Source organism: Bubalus bubalis, chromosome 1, assembly GCF_019923935.1.
Source record: "Bubalus bubalis isolate 160015118507 breed Murrah chromosome 1, NDDB_SH_1, whole genome shotgun sequence".
Taxonomy (NCBI): domain Eukaryota; kingdom Metazoa; phylum Chordata; class Mammalia; order Artiodactyla; family Bovidae; genus Bubalus; species Bubalus bubalis.
Window position 1 is genome coordinate 116,405,850 of NC_059157.1, and position 21,317 is coordinate 116,427,166.

At 39.5% G+C, this 21,317-nt stretch overlaps 1 protein-coding gene across 2 annotated transcripts in view; it reads right to left on the bottom strand.

The window, feature by feature from the left end:
- RNF168 (ring finger protein 168) overlaps nucleotides 1–21,317 on the bottom strand; it is a 24,525-nt gene continuing 3,208 nt past the window's right edge. For both annotated transcript variants that reach the window (XM_006054236.3, XM_044942998.1), the window contains 5 exons: nucleotides 19,927–20,003; nucleotides 11,913–12,092; nucleotides 9,256–9,377; nucleotides 7,180–7,261; nucleotides 1–3,056 (listed from right to left, as the gene is read on the bottom strand). In XM_006054236.3, the coding sequence (XP_006054298.1) occupies nucleotides 2,097–3,056; nucleotides 7,180–7,261; nucleotides 9,256–9,377; nucleotides 11,913–12,092; nucleotides 19,927–20,003 (1,421 nt within the window). In that variant the 3' untranslated portion in view covers nucleotides 1–2,096. The remainder of the gene's footprint in view (nucleotides 3,057–7,179; nucleotides 7,262–9,255; nucleotides 9,378–11,912; nucleotides 12,093–19,926; nucleotides 20,004–21,317) is intronic.

Here is a 21,317-nt window from a genome sequence, read left to right on the forward strand (position 1 = left end):
AAAACAAAACCAAAAAAGCACCTTTATCTTTTCTAATGAAGGATGGAAAAACATATGAGCATTGGTATAAGTGATATTATGCATCTTTTCACACATTCAAGAGCCATTTGTATTTCCTGAGAACTGTTTCTTGGGAACATAAACTTCTCTAATTTTTCTTTTGAGTTGTTAGTCTTTTTCTTAATGTACTGGCAGACACTTTATAAAAAGAAATTCGTTTTTTGTGGTGAACTGTATCTACTTTTTCCCTAGTCTTCCAGTTTTCCTTTATGGTAGTTTTTACACAGAACTTATTTTCATGTTTTAATTTTTAACTGTGATAAAACATATAGTCCATTTTAATTTTTAATAATTATTTTAATTTTCAGCCTCTGCACAGTTCTAGCACTCCTTGAGAAATAAAACACTCATATCTGTTCCATAAAAATGGAAGGAAAAGTATCAATACATTATAATGACACAAAATATTTACTAGTTTCTTACAAAGATGCATACATGGTAGGATTATCAGAAAGACTAAGAAGTTAAAATTTGTGTTAAAACCAATTTTAGTCAGCAAGACTTTTCAGACAAATAGGTGGTTATATATGTAAATCCTAAATACATTATACTATTTTTCTCCCTTTTTGGTCATGGACTATTCCAGGAAGATTTAACTGCGTAATTTTATTTGAGGAATCCCTAAAATGTAAAGCAAAATTGGTCTTAAAAAAATATTGGTTTGATGAAAAGATGTTAGTCTACTTTAGACAAATTTGGTTAGTTTCTAAGTACACTTCATTTCAGCACAATCATTACTCAGGAGACAATCATTTTTGAGAAAGGGCAAACTAAATTTTAAGTTAGCATCAGGATTCTACCCATAATTAATCAATACTGAAGGAGATGCCATCAGTATGCAGATTACAGAATTTTGGTTACAAAATTTGGAGGAAAAAAAATCAATGTCCAAAAGCACTGATAAATTTAAGCTACAATTATTAACTCTAGGACATTTTATTATGTTATTACCTTAATAGGATGGTTAACTAGACGTCCATCAGAAATGCTGTTAAACCTGTTATTTGCTCAAAGTTGTTCATACTTCTGAGACAAAAGATCTCTAAGTTAAATTTCATAAAATGAAATTGCTGCCTTCCTATTTAACTTTTGGGGGTAAGACAGGGCAAAACCCAAGTATCATACTTTCCATTTTTGTCCATAAACACAAATAAGTCAGTACGATAACCTAAGGAAATAAACACATGGTTAGCCAGGTTCTACAATACAGGATACTGTGACATAACTTTCCATTTTTTCCTCTGGAATAGTAGATTAGATAGTAAGGTGTGTAAAACTATAAAATCTAAATGTTTCTTGTGTCATTCAGCAAAGAAAGGACGAGGAAGAACACTCTGCCAGACTACACCTGCTACTCCATTCTAGATCCAGCCGTCTGATCATCCCACACTGTTCATCTACCCACCTAGCCTCATCCCAAGACAAGCTCCTTTGCATCAACAGTCTAGTTTTGTCAACTAAGTCCTAATTTTCCAGAAAACCCTGATTTTTCTGATTTCACACTGACCCCAACCCATTTTAAGTCAAAGAAAATATTGTTAATACTTAATTAAAGCAGAAATGGAAATTAGTGTTATGAAAGATGTATGTCAAGTGCTCTGCAAATATGGGAAAGCTACAAGAAAACAGCTTTTAAACCCTGCCTGGATCCCTTAGTTACTTGGTACTAACGTTGCTTTGATTACTAGTCAGGAAAAAAGGGGCTCAAAGGCCATAAAATATGCATTTTGGGGGAAATGCACAGAACTGAAGATTTCCTGGGAGTTGGCAAATGCAATTTTACATACGTAAAGGCTGTCAACCTATACTTAGTGTATCACAGTTATTGAAAAAGGAAAGGAGTGGGACTCTTGCTTACAACTGAGTCCGGCAGAAACACATTCATATATTTCTCCTTTGTAATCACGTGGTCCTTTAGTTAGAGATAATGAGTGTGTCTACAGAGCAGAGCTAATGAAAAATTTATAAAGAACCTATGATAGAAAGCTTCACAACCCAGTCTTACTGGATTATAAAATACTGTTCTTACTCAAGCATTACTTTGTGAATCTCTGAAACATCTGAAAAATACTTTTCTGTGACTTACTAGGCTGTAGGGAATGAGCAGTTTTAGGTACATTACAATTATCATTAGTAGAATTTGCTATCTTTCTTCCATTAACCGAACATTTCAACTGGATCTTAAAAGAAGGTTGCTGATGGTTTTCATTTTTTGAGTCTGTCCGAGGTTTTGGCTGCTCTAGCTCAGTTTGTCTTTTGGAATTTCTGTTTCTGGAATTCCTTCTCTGTCCATTTAGTACTTTGTCTGGAGGTGAGGACACAGTCCGTAACTGATATCCATCTGGGGATCCTTTTTGCCGGTCTGGCCTCATTTGCTCTTGATCCACCTCTTCCTGAAGTTGTAATGCTAATAACCTGTCCTGCTTTTCTTGCTTATGTCTCTCAAAAAGTAGATGTTCCAAATCTATCAGTTTTTGGGTCAAGCTGATTTCTGTTTCCTCTTGGTCTGAGGCGGCTTTGGGGAACATTTTCCTTCTTTTTGCAGAAAAGCATGGCTCTCTGATTGCTTCAGACAAAGGTTCTAGGTTTCTTCTTTTGGAGATACCTTTACTGATCTGTAGGTGAGACTCTTCATTTTCTGTCCCAACCGTGTTGTTTCTAAGGAACTGTGTCGTATCTGATACAGTACATTCACTCTCTGTTTCACCACAAGGCTCAGTAGCAGCATCTCCAGAGTAGGGAACTCTGGCTTTAGGTTCCTCAAGATTTATGACACATAACCCTTTTTCACGATTGCTTGGTCCTGTTTCAACTTTTCCTTCAAGGCACCATTCTCCATCACTGGTACATAACTGAGGCATAGGTGACTCCACTAAAGACTTTGCACCTTGTTCCTGAACTTCAAGATATATTTGAGGAGAAAGCGTTGGCATATCTTCTTCAACCTCTGTGTCTTGCCATGTAGGGCTCTTCACATCACTGTTGTCATCAATTTTCTGTAGAAAACAGAAAAATATTGAATGAACCAAGAGAAACCATCAAGTTATAACATATAAGTCTTATTACACTAACACCAAAACTGAGTTGTCACTATATACTATAATTACCTGATTATTACTACTACTAAGATATATTAGTTCTTAATAGTATTTTTATTCTGTGTGCCAACTTAAGGTATTTCTTCATTTTCACTCCCATGAAAACCTGCAGCTCAAAACCCACAAGCCAGTTTTATATATGGCCAGGAGCTGGCACCATGACTTGACCTCTCATCTTTTAAACTTCCTCCAACCCAGGGACTTTTAATCCTTTTTTGTGTCACAAACCCTCCTCCTTTTGGCATTTTTGTGAAGCTGACAGACCTCTTCTGAGAATAATATTTTAAAACATAAAAGTAAATACATAGGGATCAATTTATATTGCAACATAATTTTTAAAATCTTATGATATAATAATGCATATCATTAATACATTACGTAATAAGATCTAGTGACAAGTCTAATAATTTGTAACACTGAAGGAGGGATGAGTATAAATGTTTCACAAGATCTACAACAAATGTAATATGTTATTGGTAACAAAGACACAGGTACTGTTGACAGTATTATGGTTTGCTGCTTATATTCATGACTATCATGAGAAACGCTGGACTGGAAGAAACACAAACTGGAATCAAGATTGCTAGGAGAAATATCAATAACCTCAGATATGCAGATGACACCACCCTTATGGCAGAAAGTGAAGAGGAACTCAAAAGCCTCTTGATGAAAGTGAAAGTGGAGAGTGAAAAAGTTGGCTTAAAGCTCAACATTCAGAAAACAAAGATCATGGCATCCGGTCCCACCACGTCATGGGAAATAGATGGGGAAACAGTGGAAACAGTGTCAGACTTTATTTTTCTGGGCTCCAAAATCACTACAGATGGTGACTGCAGCCATGAAATTAAAAGACGCTTACTCCTTGGAAGGAAAGTTATGACCAACCTAGATAGCATGTTCAAAAGCAGAGACATTACTTTGCCAACAAAGGTCTGTCTAGTCAAGGCTTTGGTTTTTCCTGTGGTCATGTATGGATGTGAGAGTTGGACTGTGAAGATGGCTGAGTGCCGAAGAATTGATGCTTTTGAAGTGTGGTGTTGGAGAAGACTCTTGAGAGTCCCTTGGACTGCAAGGAGATCCAACCAGTCCATTCTGAAGGAGATCAGCCCTGGGATTTTTTTGGAAGGAATGATGCTAAAGCTGAAACTCCAGTACTTTGGCCACCTCATGTGAAGAGTTGACTCATTGGAAAAGACTCTGATGCTGGGAGGGATTGGGGGCAGGAGGAGAAGGGGATGACAGAGGATGAGATGGCTGGATGGCATCACCGACTCGATGGACGTGAGTCTGAGTGAACTCCGGGAGTTTGTGATGGACAGGCAGGCCTGGAGTGCTGAGATTCATGGGGTTGCAAAGAGTCGGACACGACTGAGCGACTGATCTGATCTGATCTGATGCTGCTAAGTCATTCCAGTCGTGTCCGACTCTGTGTGACCCCACAGACAGCAGCCCACCAGGTTCCCCTGTCTCTGGGATTCTCCAGGCAAGAATACTGGAGTGGGTTGCCATTTCCTTCTCCAATGAATGAAAGTAAAAAGTGAAAGTGAAGTCGCTCAGTCGTGTCTGACTCAGCAATCCCATGGACCGAAGCCTACCAGGCTCCTCCATCCATGGGATCTTCCAGGCAAGAGTATGGAGCGGGTTGCCATTGCCTTCTCCGATTCATGACTATAGGAAACACTAAAATGAGAGGTCAGGCGGAAGATAAACCTTTTCTTCTATCCAGGTTCATATTTACTCTATGGATTCTACCCACAGACCTTAGGTTAAGAACCCTTGCTTTAGCCAGTATAATTCTTCTCACTTACAGGTCTTGGGTAAATTAAGATCTAGGATTAGTTTTGACCATGGAAAAGCCTTAAGAAAGGCTTCAATGAGAATTTGCTTCAAGACAAAAATTATTTCTTGTTCAAGATCTTAACTCTTTTCTTTTACCTACTTTGCTTTGCACTTATTGTTCCTCATAACATTTCTTGTGAACCAATGTAGTCTGGGTTGGACAAATTCTAAGTTGCCTACCACATTTTGCTGTGAGTATTAATATCAGGATGGGGGAAAAAAAATCCCAGCCTTCAATGCCTCCTTCCATCAATCGTTAGTCCCAGCATAAGCCGGACTATCTGGACTTGAATTTCCCTCTATTATCTCTACTTAAGAGACTCTTTGTGGCTCAGCTGGTAAAGAATCTGCCTGAAATGTTGGAGGCCTGGGTTAGATCCCTGGGTTGGGAAGATCCTCTGGAGAAGGGAATGGCTACCCACTCTAGTATTCTGGCCTGGAGAATTCCATGGATTTGTACAGTGTATGGGGTCACAAAGAGGTGGACATGGCTGAGTGACTCACTTTCACAGGACTCTGAGCAATTCTCTTGCCTCTGCATGCCTCGGTTTTCTCAACTATAATTGGACACAAGGATACCTTACAGAATTGGTGGTTGTGATGAAGATTAAAGAAAATACATACATTTTGGGGCACATGAATATCCATTAAGTGTTAGGTACTATAAAACCACCTACCTGAATTGAAAAAAATTTATGAACCTATTTACAAAACTTTGGTTAACAAAACTTCTATGTAGGACATTGATCTTGGTGTCAGCTCACTTTTTCTAGTGCTATTTTCCTGGAAATATGATAAAGGTGGAATGTCACTTGTGTTACTAGGCCTCATAGCTTATGATAAAAATAACCCTTATTGTTGAACTGCATCTGTACTAGGAGACCTAGGAGGGATCTTTAACCCCTACAGGAAGCCAAAGTTCAGGGCTTTGGTAAACGACTTACAGCTCTTTGACTGGCTGTGTTCCTTACCAGGACCTCTGGAAGCTACACCCATGAGTCATTACAGTAAATAATTGACTCTTATGGGGCATGGGACTTCTAAATCTTCATGGTGACTACACTCCTCTGCATGGTCTCACTTCCAGGCCATCACATAGGAGCTCTGCAGTGAGGATTCTTGCTCAACAGATATGCCTGATGCTGCCCTACTAGCACGCTTTATTTCCCATTCTGTTATCTTTTAAGTGAAGCTGTACCAGAGGTAGCCTATTTAGTTTTGTGAGTCTGATGATCTAGGTCAGTTCAGTTCAGTTCAGTGCAGTCGCTCAGTCATGTCCAGCTCTTTGAGACCCCATGAATCGCACCACGCCAGGCCTCCCTGTCCATCACCAACTCCCGGAGTTCACTCAGACTCACGTCCATTGAGATAGTGATGCCATCCAGCCATCTCATCCTCTGTCATCCCCTTCTCCTCCTGCCCTAATCCCTCCCAGCATCAGGGCCTTTTCCAATGAGTCAACTCTTCACATGAGGTGGCCAAAGTACTGGAGTTTCAGCTTTAGCATCATTCCTTCCAAAAAATCCCAGGGCTGATCTCCTTCAGAATGGACTGGTTGGATCTCCCTGCAGTCCAAGGGACTCTCAAGAGTCTTCTCCAACACCACACTTCAAAAGCATCAATTCTTCGGCGCTCAGCCTTCTTCACAGTCCAACTCTCACATCCATAAATGACCACAGGAAAAACCATAGCCTTGTCTAGACGAAACTTTGTTAGCAAAGTAATGTCTCTGCTTTTGAATATGCTATCTAGATTGGTCATAACTTTCCTTCCAAGGAGTAAGCGTCTTTTAATTTCATGGCTATAGTCACCTAGGTCAGGGATCTACAAATTTTGCCCATGGACAAAATTCAACCTGGTGTTTGCTCTTATAAACAGTTTTACTGGAACAAAAACAAGCTCATTTGTTTACATTTTATTCTGGATGTTTCCACGTGAAAACAAATCACTGAATAGTTGTGACTGAGACCACTTGGGCCACAAAGCCTAAAATATTTACTATCTGGCTTTTTAGAAAAAAAAATCTGCTGACTCCTAGCTTAGGTGAGACTAAGATGATTAAGAAGGTGTATTCCATTTACTACAGTGACTTTTTAAAAAAAAAGTTAGGAAACTACAAGTATTAACGATCTATAGTATTAATAAACTTGCCAAGCCAAGAATATCTTTAGCATCCACAAACCTTAGACATGGAGTTTTTTCTGTCTTCCTGTACAACTTCAGACTGTGATGCTGACCCAAGTTGAGATTTAGGTGACAAATACCTTTACAAAAAAAGAGTTTGAAGTTAAATTACACTTCAATAAAATATATATATTAAAAAAAAAAAGTTTGCCAAAATTTGAATGCTTTGAAACACAAGTGGCATGTATCCAATGAAATAAAGCCAGATTAGCTATTTATGCTCAAAGTTGTCTCGCTTGCTACTTGGCTGATTTATCAGAAAAAGTGTTATTTTATCTCCCTGTCTCAGGTATTTTAGTCTAGCTCTGCAACAACATTTACAAGTCCGAGTATTGATATTTTAGTGAAAAACAGGAGAAAAGGAAGCAAAAGTCAAATCTAAATTATTCCTTAATTCTCAAAATAATCTAAATAGGTAGGTCCTGGCTTCAAAACAACCTAAGACTGTATAGTCTTTCCAAAAGTAATGGAAATGACATTTTAAATTAGGAGAAAGAATATGCTAGTTTCTTTTTAATGTCAGAAATTCTACATTTTTTAATCTCTGAAAAATGGTCCATGATTAGATTCTTTACCATTTTGGTATAGAGATTTTACTACATACAAATTTATATCAACTATCTGCTCAGAGACATGAGATTTATCAATATGTTAGCATAAGAGCTGGAGAAGGCAATGGCAACCCACTCCAGTACTCTTGCCTGGAAAATCCCATGGACGGAGGAGCCTGGTAGGCTGCAGTCCATGGGGTCACTAAGAGTCAGACATGACTGAGTGACTTCACTTTCACTTTCATGCACTGGAGGAGGAAATGGCAACCCACTCCAGTGTTCTTGTCTGGAGAATCCCAGGGACAGTGGGCTGCCGTCTATGGGGTCGCACAGAGTCGGACACGACTGAAGCAACTTAGCAGCAGCAGCAGCAGAAGAGCACATCTCTATCTAAGCATCAGTTTATTCTTGTATTTCTGATAAATTTTTATGTTTATATATTTCAAAGTATATATTTAGATTCAAGAAGATTTATGACAATCATATCCTTTATGTGTGTGTGTGCTAAGTTGCTTCTCAAACTCATGTCCAACTCTTTGCGACCCTATGGACTATAGCCTGTCAGGCTCCTGTGTCCAAAGGATTCTCCAGGCAAGAATACTGGAGTGGGTTGCCGTTTCTTTCTCCAGGGAATCTTCCTGACCCAAGGATCAAGCCTGTCCCTTTTTATGTCTCCTGCATTGGCTGGCAGGTTTTTACCAACAGCATCACCTGGGAAGCCCCCTATATCCTTTATGCTGAATAATATTATATCGATTTGAAATATCCCTGCTTTTCTCTTTTAATGGCTTTTCTCTTGATTTCTACTTTACATAATATCAGCATTAACAATATTGATGCTACATGACTGCTTTTTCTCTTAATAGCAACCACCTCTTTTAACACTGCCCTCTCCCTATAAATTTTAATCTCCCTGTCCCAAATTTCCACCATATCAAATCCTAAATTTCTATGAATTTTGGAAGGGGGTAAATCACCTGCACATATTTATCTAGTTGAACCAAAAGCCCTTACATGTTTTTGAAGTCTAGATTGTAGTTGATAAACTTCCTCGACTATGAATTACTATGGGAAAGCTTATCAACTCGTCTTGCTGCTAAGAGGGGCACAGTGGGGCAACTAGATTCATTCCACTGTTGACTACGTGACTCATGTTTTTTGTATAGTAGGGAAGAAGTGTAATATATAAACTGGGAAAAACAGAGTGGGGTAAGATCTAGATGCCAAACTGTAAACTCTTTCAATGAGGATGACCTTATACTGGACTAGTTTTTTTTTTCATTTGAATCCAAACCAAGAGAAGAAGGAATCCAACTGATTGATTTTGAGAAAATGGTATCAACATGGAAATCCTGAGCAGTCAAGATAAAAAAAGGCTTCATATCTCTTCATGCTAGCCAGGAATCTAAGCTATGTGAGCATCTCTCTTATTTTCACTTTATATTAATCTCAGACAATCTAGAGAGTTTCATGCAGAGCTGATGGGCCAAATTTTGATACAGCAGTATTCCATATTCACTTACTTCTGAATATCTCCAGTGTTTGTTTGTTTGTTTTTACTTTTCTTTTGTGATTTGGTTGTGACTGGATCAGATTTTCTGGAATTCAAAGGCGAAGCCAAAACACTTCCCTCACCGAAATTGTTCTTCGACAACAGAAAAAGCATAAAACAATTTTAAAATAAAATAAGCTATTAATTAACTCAGAATCCACAATAGAATTTTTCAGGTATTATGCTCATTATACTTAAATTCTATATATCCTGTGAAATAATACTGACCATGCAAAAATTAGTATAAACAAGATTAAGTTTATCTAAGTTGGTCTAAATTGCATTATTACCCTACTTTAGATAAACACAAAGAGCATGATGATACTAATCTCATTAACTGATCATTTTTTAATTTTTCTAATGAATAATTTCATATATTTATAACTACTTTAACCTATAAGGAAAAATTGAAAAAGCTGGGGCTATACCTGGAATAAGTTATTTTATGTAAAATAATTTAATTTGGGAATTTAAGGGCATATCAATAAATAGCATGAATATTTACTTCCTATCTCATGACAGACCCATAAGTTTCCTACTATGTCATTGGAAAAATTAACATACTTGGTGGTGGTTGACATTTGGCCTTGAACCACCAAACTTTTATTCCAAAATATCAATAGATCTGCTCTTATAATCCCATGTGAAAACAAGAATTAGAACAATAATTCTTGAAAGACAAACTTGACCCCAGGGTTTCCTCTTTGATATATTTTCTTTCCTATCCCATTTGTTATTCTATTGGTCTTTTTTTGGCCTTGCTGCTCAGCTAGCAGGATCTTAGTTCCCCCATCATGGACTGAATCCAGGGCTATGGCAGTGAAAGTGCTGAGTTATAACCACTGAACTGCCAGGGAAGTTCCACGGTCTATGTCTTTTACTTAATTTCTCAGTTGTGTAAAGTTCTGAAGCTATTCCACTTAAATTTTAAAAGGAAATATAATTTTTAAAAGGGTGTACATTCTAAAACTCAGTTATATTATGAATGGCAAGTCTGTCAAAAAATGGGGGGAAAAATCAATTCTGGATACATTCACTTTGGTAAATATATTTTAAGATATCTGTTGTTTGAAAGCAGAAGAATTGTTTTTAGAGGCTCTCAAACCTGCACACACACGTCCCCAGAGGGGAGTGGTATTCCCTAAATCCCACCCCCAGAGTTTGTATTTTAAAAGAACTTCAAGTGATTCTGCCAGGTCCTTTCAAATTATTGGGTCTCACTGTATCCTTTGGTCTTAAAGTATGTGTTCTATCATCCTTCCCTTAATTCACTGTCCCCTAAGCAGTCATTTTTAACCATGGCGAGATAAAAAAATCCAGGTTTAATATGTTATGTAAGAATTCAGGGACTTCCCTTGTGGTCCAGTGTTTAAGACTCCGTGCTTCCATGCAGGGGGCAGGGGTTCAATGCCTGATTGGGTAACTAAGATCCTACAAGCCGCGCAGCACGGACAAAAAAGAATTTGATGTGCTTCACTTTCAAAAAGTGATTGGCATCCATACAATGGAATATTTTACCACTATTACAAAAGAATTATAGACTATATGTAGCAATATGAAAAATCTCTTATAAAATATCAAGTGAAAAAGGTCAGTAAACAGTTTCTTATGAGGCTAAATCTCTTCCTGACCCTTGATGTTGGACCAAGTCAAGTGATTTGCTTTATTAAATAGCATGTAAACTGTCATGATGCTTTAACAGAAGCGTTAGGAACCACTGCATGGTTGGCTTTTATTCTCTTTCCTCTTCCATAAGAATGGCATGGCCTAAAGAGGACTCCCTGTTCACATGGAACATCACCAAATCAGCTGACATGAATCGTGAACAAGTCATAAATGTGGGTGGTTGAAAGCCTCTGAGATATGGGGATCATTTGTTACCTCTGCAATGCTGACTGATGCCATTTCCCATTTACATGTAAAATGATAAAGGAGAAGAAATTTGTGAACATAAAATACTAAATAAACCTACATTCAAAAGAAAAAAAAAAAGGTCAGGAAAAAATAAAAAACCAAAAAAACCCGGTGTGATTCATTTTAGGTGAAAAAAAAGTTATAAGTAAGAAACTATTAATAGTGCTAACCTTTGGGGAAAGAGCCTGATGTAATGGAGTAAGAATAGGAGTGGAAAAGTGGGAGGGGGAAATGGAGTTTTCATTTTCCACTAAACAGCTTCCTACATAACTGAATTTACTTATGAAAAATAAAAGTTTTTTATAGAATACTTGGGGGACTTCCCCAACAGTCCAGTGGTTAAGACTTTGCTTTCCAGTGAGGGGGTATGGGTTTGATTCGTGGTCAGGGAGCTAAGATTCCACATGCCTCATGGCTAAAAAACAAAACATGAAAATAACAGAAGCAATACTGTAGCAAATTCAATAGACTTTAAAAATGATCTACATTAAAAAAAAAATTCTTAACAAACAAAAAAATCCCCAAACAAACCAAGAAAACCACATACTTGGATTAGAGCAAATATATAACAACATGTCAAAAAAGTTTTGCTTTAGGTAGAGCAAATATGTCAGAAATAGTTTCAGTTATGGTGAATGCTTCCTCTTGAGACTATTCAAAATCAAACAAAGCAATAATAATGGAAATACTTCAAAGTTCTTTCTTGAAACTTACAATATCAAGGCTTAGTCTTCTTGCCAGTTCTTCATCACTTTTCAGTTGTTCTTCCATTTCTCTGTGCCTTTTTTCTGCCTGTCTCTTTTCCTCCTCTTCCTCCTCTGCCAGTAATCTCTGAATGTATTCTTCACTGGCTTTGTTTTCTTCTTCCTCACAGGCTCGCCGCTCTGCCTCTACCTTAAAGATGATTAATAAAGAACAATCCTTCTCTGAACTTTTGAGAACACGTGCAATATTTCTTAATAAGAATAGTGAAAAAAAAAAAAAAGAAAGAGCAACAAATTGGCAGGAATTAAAATCCCTCAAATGAAGGTCAAATCTGGAGAGGCGATTTCCTGTAAAGTAGTTCAGGAAGTCTCCTTTAGGAAGCCTCCACAGTAGGTCCAATGAAACCTTGATCAAAGCCTCATCCCTCCTTGTTTCACTCCTTATCACAGTTTCTACTACACTATAATAAAGTTTTGGAAGTCTTCCTAGGGGATACTTTTCCTTAGGTAATAGAAGGTCACGTTCTGACTAACTTTGGCATAGGTTTCTGAACCAAACACTAGCAAGGGAATGGAATGATAAAAACTGAATTAAACTGTTTTTTATGAGTTTTATGAGGAAAGACAAAAAAAAACTTTAATAGATCAGTAAGTGATCTAACTTTCTTAGCTCAGTAAATGGCAGAGTGGAGGCTCAAACTCAGCTTTCTGGACCTAAGACCATGCTTGTGGGCATTTAAACTATACTTCCTAAAAGAAATAATGTTAAGAACTACTTTAGAAATCCAAAGGACCTGACTCGAAAATAAGTCCTTGATTCAATTCAAGTGAAAGAAATAGGAGGAAAGATTTGTTAAGTTTTCTTGCTCTTAAAGGAAAGCCACTGGAAGAGACTGCTGTTTTTTCCTCCGCATATCATTGTATATGCAGCTGAGGTTCAGAAATGTGCAGCTGTCTTGCTATTAACCTGAGGATAAAGCCAGGTGACAGAAGTCAGCAAAGAAATGGAACCAGAGCTATGGATGAAACCAACCCTAAAGTCCCTACTAATCTCTGGAATCCCAATAAATTACAGTTTTTTTCACCTATACCCAAAATCATCCTGATAAAACCTGTTCTCACTACATTGTTGTGAACATTAAATTATTTCTTAAACCCTTACTTAAAGACATTGTTTAGACAATATGCTGACAATTAACTACTATGATTATTTATTAGCTCTTGTAGAGCTCACATGGTCTAATACAGTAGCCACTAGCTACATGTGGCTATTGAAATGTGACTAGTCCAAATTGAGATGTAGTAAAAGTACAAATTGCCAACATCTGCTGGATCATGGAAAAAGCAAGAGAGTTCCAGAAAAACATCTATTTCTGCTTTATTGACTATGCCAAAGCCTTTGACTGTGTGGATCACAATAAACTGTGGAAAATTCTGAAAGAGATGGGAATACCAGAACACCTGATCTGCCTCTTGAGAAATTTGTACGCAGGTCAGGAAGCAACAGTTAGAACTGGACATGGAACAACAGACTGGTTCCAAATAGGAAAAGGAGTTCGTCAAGGCTGTATATTGTACCCTGTTTATTTAACTTATATGCAGAGTACATCATGAGAAACGCTGGACTGGAAGAAACACAAACTGGAATCAAGATTTCCGGGAGAAGTATCAATAACCTCAGATATGCAGATGACACCACCCTTATGGCAGAAAGTGAAGAGGAACTCAAAAGCCTCTTGATGAAAGTGAAAGTGGAGAGTGAAAAAGTTGGCTTAAAGCTCAACATTCAGAAAACAAAGATCATGGCATCCAGTCCCACCACTTCATGGGAAATAGATGGGGAAATAGCAGAAACAGTGTCAGTCTTTATTTTTTTGGGCTCCAAAATCACAACAGATGGTGACTGCAGCCATGAAATTAAAAGACGCTTACTCCTTGGAAGGAAAGTTATGACCAACCTAGATAGCATATTCAAAAGCAGAGACATTACTTTGCCAACAAAGGTTCATCTAGTCAAGGCTATGGTTTTTCCTGTGGTCATGTATGGATGTGAGAGTTGGACTGTGAAGAAGGCTGAGCGCCGAAGAATTGATGCTTTTGAACTGTGGTGTTGGAGAAGACTCTTGAGAGTCCCTTGGACTGCAAGGAGATCCAACCAGTCCATTCTGAAGGAGATCAGCCCTGGGATTTCTTTGGAAGGAATGATGCTAAAGCTGAAACTCCAGTACTTTGGCCACCTCATGCGAAGAGTTGACTCATTGGAAAAGACTCTGATGCTGTGAGGGATTGGGGGCAGGAGGCAAAGGGGACGACAGAGGATGAGATGGCTGGATGGCATCACTGACTTGATGGACGTGAGTCTGAGTGAACTCCAGGAGTTGGTGATGGACAGGGAGGCCTGGAGTGGTGCGATTCATGGGGTCGCAAAGAGTCGGACATGACTGAGCGACTGATCTGATCTGATCTGATAAGTACAAAATACACAGTTGAAGACTAAATAAGAATAATCAATACCTTCTATACTGACTACATAATAAAATATTTTAGATACAATATATATAAAAATTTCATGTTTTTTAAAAAATTAAAATGTGGCTAATAGGAAACTTTCAACTGTGTATGAACCCACATCATGTTTCTATTGGACAACATTGCTCTAGACTAATAAGGGTAGGAGGAGTACTAAGGCTCTCCTGCTGCTATTGCTAAGTCACTTCAGTCATGTCCGACTCTGTGCGACCCCATAGACGGCAGCCACCAGGCTCCCCCATCCCTGGGATTCTCCAGGCAAGAACACTGGAGTGGGTTGCCATTTCCTTCTCCAATGCATGAAAGTGAAAAGTGAAAGTGAAGTCACTCGGTCGTGTCCGACTCTTAGTGACCCCATGGACTGCAGCCCACCACGCTCCTCCGTCCATGGGATTTTCCAGGCAAGAATAGTGGAGTGGGGTGCCATTGCCTTCTCCGTAGGCTCTCCTAGTACTAGTGAAATCCAAAGACCCCTCTTTTCCTAATTAGGGACTTGACAAAGAAAGTAGACTGAGCACCAAAGAACTGATCTTTTGAACTGTGGTGCTGGTGAGACTCTTGAGAGTCTCTTGGACAACAAGGAGATCAAACCAGTTGATCCTAAAGGAAATCAACCCTGAATATTCACTGGAAGGGGTAATGCTGAAGCTGAAACTCCAATACTTTGGCTACCTGATGCAAAGAGCCAACTCACTGGAAAAGACCCTGTTGCTGTGAAAAATTGAGGCTGGAGAAGGGGATGACAGAGGACGAAGGCTGGGTGGCATCACTGACTCAATGGACATGAGTTTGAGCAAGCTCCAGAAGCTGGTGAAGGACAGGGAAGGCTGGTGTGCTGCAGTCCATGGTATCAGAGTTGGACATGACTGAAAGACTGAAAAACAACTTCACAATTAGCCCTTTATGCTTTCCTCATCTAAAGGCATTGTTTGTGCCTCTAAAATTCATATACTGAAGCCCTAACTCCTCAATGTCACATTTAGAGGTGGGGCCTTCAGGAGGTAATAGGATCATGAGGGTGGAGTCCTCATGAAAGGGACTAGTAGCCCATGCCCGAAGGGCAGCGGCCAAGAGGAGTTACCCCACGTCTGAGGTCAGGGGCAGCGGCAGAGAGTGCCAGGCTGCGACGGCACAGGAACAGCCGAGAAGAGCTACCCAAGTGTAAGGTCAGGGGTGGCGGCCGGGAGGAGCTACCCCATGTCCAAGGTCAGCTGAGGCTGAGAGGAGATACCCAAACGCGGCTGAGAGGAGATACCCAGTGAACAAGGTCAGGGGCAGTGGCCGGGAGGAGCTACCCCACGCCCCCACATCGGAGACAAGGGGCAGCGGCGGCCGGGAGGAGCTACCCCACGCCCCTGTACAGGAGACAAGGGGCAGCGGCCGGGAGGACCAACCCCACGTCCAGGGAGAGGTGGCTGCTCGGGTGCAGGAGGGCTTAGAGGAGCTATCCCACGTTGAAGGTCAGGAAGGGTGGCGGTGAGGAGATACCCCTCATCCAAGGTAAGGAGCAGTGGCTGAGCTTTGCTGGAGCAGCCGTGAAGAGATACCCCACGCCCAAGGTAAGAGAAACCCAAGTAAGATGGTAGGTGCTGCAAGAGGGCATCAGAGGGCAGACACACTGAAACCATACTCACAGAAAACTAGACAATCTAATCACACTAGGACCACAGCCTTGTCTAACTCAATGAAACTAAGCCATGCCCATGGGGCAACCCAAGAAGAGCAGGTCATGGTGGAGAGATCTGACAGAATGTGGTCCACTGGAGAAGGAAATGGCAAACCACTTCAGTATTCTTCCCTTGAGAACCCCATGAACAGTATGAAAAGGCAAAATGATAGGATACTGAAAGAGAAACTCCCCAGGTCAGTAGGGGCCCAATATGCTACTGGAGATCAGTGGAGAAATAACTCCAGAAAGAATGAAGGGATGGAGCCAAAGCAAAAACAATACCCAGCTGTGGATGTGACTGGTGACAGAAGCAAGGTCCGATGCTATAAAGAGCAATATTGCATAGGAACCTGGAATGTCAGGTCCATGAATCAAGGCAAATTGGAAGTGGTCAAACAAGAGATGGCAAGAGTGAATGTAGACATTCTAGGAATCAGCGAACTGAAATGGACTGGAATGGGTGAATTTAACTCAGATGACCATTATATCTACTACTGCGGGCAGGAATCCCTCAGAAGAAATGGAGTAGCCATCATGGTCAACAAAAGAGTCCATAATACAGTACTTGGATGCAATCTCAAAAACGACAGAATGATCTCTGTTCGTTTCCAAGGCAAACCATTTAATATCACAGTAATCCAAGTCTATGCCCCAACCAGTAATGCTGAAGAAGCTGAAGTTGAACAGTTCTATGAAGACTTACAAGACCTTTTAGAACTAACACCCAAAAAAGATGTCCTTTTCATTATAGGGGACTAGAATGCAAAAGTAGGAAGTCAAGAAACACCCGGAGTAACAGGCAAATTTGGCCTTGGAATACAGAATGAAGCAGGGCAAAGACTAATAGAGTTTTGCCAAGAAAATGCACTGGTCATAGCAAACACCCTCTTCCAACAACACAAGAGAAGACTCTACACATGGACATCACCAGATGGTCAACACTGAAATCAGATTGATTATATTCTTTGCAGCCAAAGATGGAGAAGCTCTATACAGTCAGCAAAAACAAGATCAGGAGCTGACTGTGGCTCAGACCATGAACTCCTTATTGCCAAATTCAGACTTAAATTGAAGAAAGTATGGAAAACCACTAGACCATTCAGATATGACCTAAATCAAATCTCTTATGATTATACAGTGGAAGTGAGAAATAGATTTAAGGGCCTAGATCTGATAGACAGAGTGCCTGATGAACTATGGACTGAGGTTCGTGACATTGTACAGGAGACAGGGATCAACACCATCCCCATGGAAAAGAAATGCAAAAAAAGCAAAATGGCTGTCTGGGGAGGCCTTACAAATAGCTGTGAAAAGAAGAGAAGCGAAAAGCAAAGGAGAAAAGGAAAGATATAAGCATCTGAATGCAGAGTTCCAAAGAATAGCAAGAAGAGATAAGAAAGCCTTCTTCAGCAATCAATGCAAAGAAATAGAGGAAAACAACAGAATGGGAAAGACTAGAGATCTCTTCAAGAAAATCAGAGGTATCAAGGGAACATTTCATGAAAGATGGGCTCGATAAAGGACAGAAATGGTATGGACCTAACAGAAGCAGAAGATGTTAAGAAGAGATGGCAAGAATACACAGAAGAACTGTACAAAAAAGATCTTCACGACCCAGATAATCACGATGGTGTGATCACTGACCTAGAGCCAGACATCCTGGAATGTAAAGTCAAGTGGGCCTTAGAAAGCGTCACTATGAACAAAGCTAGTGGAGGTGATGGAATTCCAGTTGAGCTATATCAAATCCTGAAAGATGATGCTGTCAAACTGCTGCACTCAATACGCCAGCAAATCTGGAAAACTCAGCAGTGGCCACAGGACTGGAAAAGGTCAGTTTTCATTCCAATCCCAAAGAAAGGCAATGCCAAAGAATGCTCAAACTACCACACAATTGCACTCATTTCACATGCTAGTAAAGTAATGCTCAAAATTCTCCAAGCCAGTCTTCAGCAATACATGAACCATGAACTTCCTAATGTTCAAGCTGGTTTTAGAAAAGGCAGAGGAACCAGAGATCAAATTGCCAACATCCGCTGGATCATCGAAAAAGCAAGAGAGTTCCAGAAAAACATCTATTTCTGCTTTATTGACTATGCCAAAGCCTTTGACTGTGTGGATCACAATAAACTGTGGAAAATTCTGAAAGAGATGGGAATACCAGACCACCTGACCTGCCTCTTGAGAAATCTGCATGCAGGTCAGGAAGCAACAGATGTTCAAGTTAAAAGTGGAACAACAGACTGGTTCCAAATAGGAAAAGGAGTTTGTCAAGGCTGTATATTATCACTCTGCTTATTTAACTTATATGCAGAGTACATCATGAGAAACGCTGGACTGGAAGAAACACAAGCTGGAATCAAGATTGCCAGGAGAAATATCAATAACCTCAGATATGCAGATGACACCACCCTTATGGCAGAAAGTGAAGAGGAACTCAAAAGCCTCTTGATGAAAGTGAAAGAGGAGAGCGAACAAGTTGGCTTAATTAAAGCTCAACATTCAGAAAACAAAGATCATGGCATCCGGTCCCATCACTTCATGGGAAATAGATGGGGAAACAGTGGACACAGTGGCTGACTTTTTTTGGGGGGGCTCCAAAATCACAACAGATAATTTCATGCAGCCATGAAATTAAAAGACGCTTACTCCTTGGAAGGAAAGTTATGACCAACCTAGATAGCATGTTCAAAAGCAGAGACATTACTTTGCCAACAAAGGTTCGTCTAGTCAAGGCTATGGTTTTTCCTGTGGTCATGTATGGATATGAGAGTTGGACTGTGAAGGAGGCTGAGTGCCGAAGAATTGATGCTTTTGAACTGTGGTGTTGGAGAAGACCCTTGGGCTGCAAGGAGATCCAACCAGTCCATTCTGAAGGAGATTAGCCCTGGGACTTCTTTGGAGGGAATGATGCTGAAGCTGAAACTCCAGTACTTTGGCCACCTCATGAGAAGAGTTGACTCATTGGAAAAGACTCTGATGCTGGGAGGGATTGGGGGCAGGAGGAGAAGGGGATGACAGAGGATGAGATGGCTGGATGGCATCACTGACTCGATGGACCTGAGTCTGAGTGAACTCCCGGAGTTGGTGATGGACAGGGAGGCCTGGTGTGGTGCAATTCATGGGGTCGCGAAGAGTCGGGCATGACTGAGCGACTGAACTGAGCTGAGCCTTATAAGAAGAGACACAAGAGAGATGATCCATCTCTCTATCCCTCTCTTTGCCATGTAAGAACACAGTGAGAAGGCAGCTGTTGAGAAGCCAAGAAACAGACCTTGCCCAACGCCATATCCAGAACTGTGCGAAATCAATGTTTGTTGCTTCATTCACCCAGTCTATGGTGGTTTTGAGCCTAAATGGACTTAAGACACCATATACCACCGTTTTCCTATCCTTTATGCTTAAAGCTTCAGGGAAATTTAAAAAATCTCCTTCACAGTTAAATGCTTACAGATCACTATCACATAAGAAGAGCACCAAACATGTATAAATAACTAAAGCTAATTTTAACTATTTTGAACACATGTAAAAACTGGAGTTTTGGGATGTCCCTAGAGGTCCAGAGATTAAGACTTAGCCTTCCAAAGCAGAGGGTGAGGGTTTGAGCCCCTGGTCGGGAAGCTAAGATCCCACATGACTTGCAGTCAAAAAGCAAAATATAAAACAAACAATACTGTAATCGTCGACATTAAAAAACAACTGAAGCCTTTATAAGCTATATTAAAATCATTAACATTTCAGTATATTATTTATTTATATAGGCACATAAAATTGTATGCAAAAACACAGCAGAAAATTTTTCCAAAAAAGAACATTTACAACCTACCTTGCTTATTTCCTCTTCATATTCTCTTCTTAATTCTCCAGGCTTACTTAATAAGCGGACTGGCTGATAGTCATCAACTGTTTCAGATCAAGAGTGAAAATTACCTTATAGGCAATTACAGAATTCTATAGCTAGCTTTCAGCTTCCATTAAACCCATATTAATATAAAATGCAAAATTAAAATAAGTGTACAATTATTAACAGCTATAGGAATATGGAATTCCATTTTAAAAAAGGCCAGAGGTTTTCTGGTTCAAAATGGCACACAAATACGTATACTTAGCTCTTTCTCTAGAAGCCATTAAAATAACAGTAAAGGAATTTTTAAAAAGCAATCCCACAATAATAGCAAACAGATAGTTCTCCAAAAAAGATATATACAAATGGCCAGCAAGCACATGAAAAGATGCTCACCGTCACTAGTCATTAGGGAAATATAAATCAAAACCACAATGAAACAGCATCTTCCCCCTACTCCATCAAACCAAGAAAACAAAACCAGAAAGTAGCAAATGCTAACAAAGATACAAAAAGGAACTCTTGCCCTTGCTGGTGGGAGTATTTAAGATTGTACAGCTGTTATGGAAGAGTATAGCAGTTCCTCAAAAAATTAAAACATAGAATTACCACATGATCCAGCAATTTCTTTTCGGGTACATACTCAAAAGAGTTGAAAGCAGGGACACAGACACTTGTACACCAATGTTAATTCACAATAGCCAAAAGGTGGAAGCCAAAGATGGAAGTAACCCAATGACCCACTGACAGATGAAAGGATAAACAAACACAGTAAACACGTATTAGTCATAAAAAGAAATGAAATTCATTCACATGCTACAACATAAAGTCTGACTTTATGTTAAGTGAAAGAAAGTGGTGATCATTTTGTACTATGTAAAATTACTGAATCACTGTTGTGAAATAGTGAAACTAATATAATATTTTAAGGTAATTATACTTGGATTATTTTTTTTTAATGAAGTTGCCAAATTGCCCATACTGGGAAAAAGAGAGAGAAAAAGAGAAAGGGAGGGAAGAAGGGAAGGGACAAAAAAAGCTACAAACAGCTACTATGATTCTACTTATATAAGGAACATAAAGTAGTTAAATCATAGAGACAGGAAGTAACAGTGGTGGTAGCCAAGGGCTGGATAGAGAGGAACTGAGGAATTATTATTTAATGGCCACAGAGTTCTAGTTTTTGAAGATGAAACGTTCTGGAAAGGGATGATAGTGATGCTTGCACACCTATGTGAATGTACTCAATGCCTTGAACTGCACATCTAAAACTGGTTAAAACGGTAAGTTTTGTAATGTATACTTTACCACAATTTAAAAAACACACTAAGATACCAGTTAACACCTCCTAGGATGGCTATAAAAAATGAAAA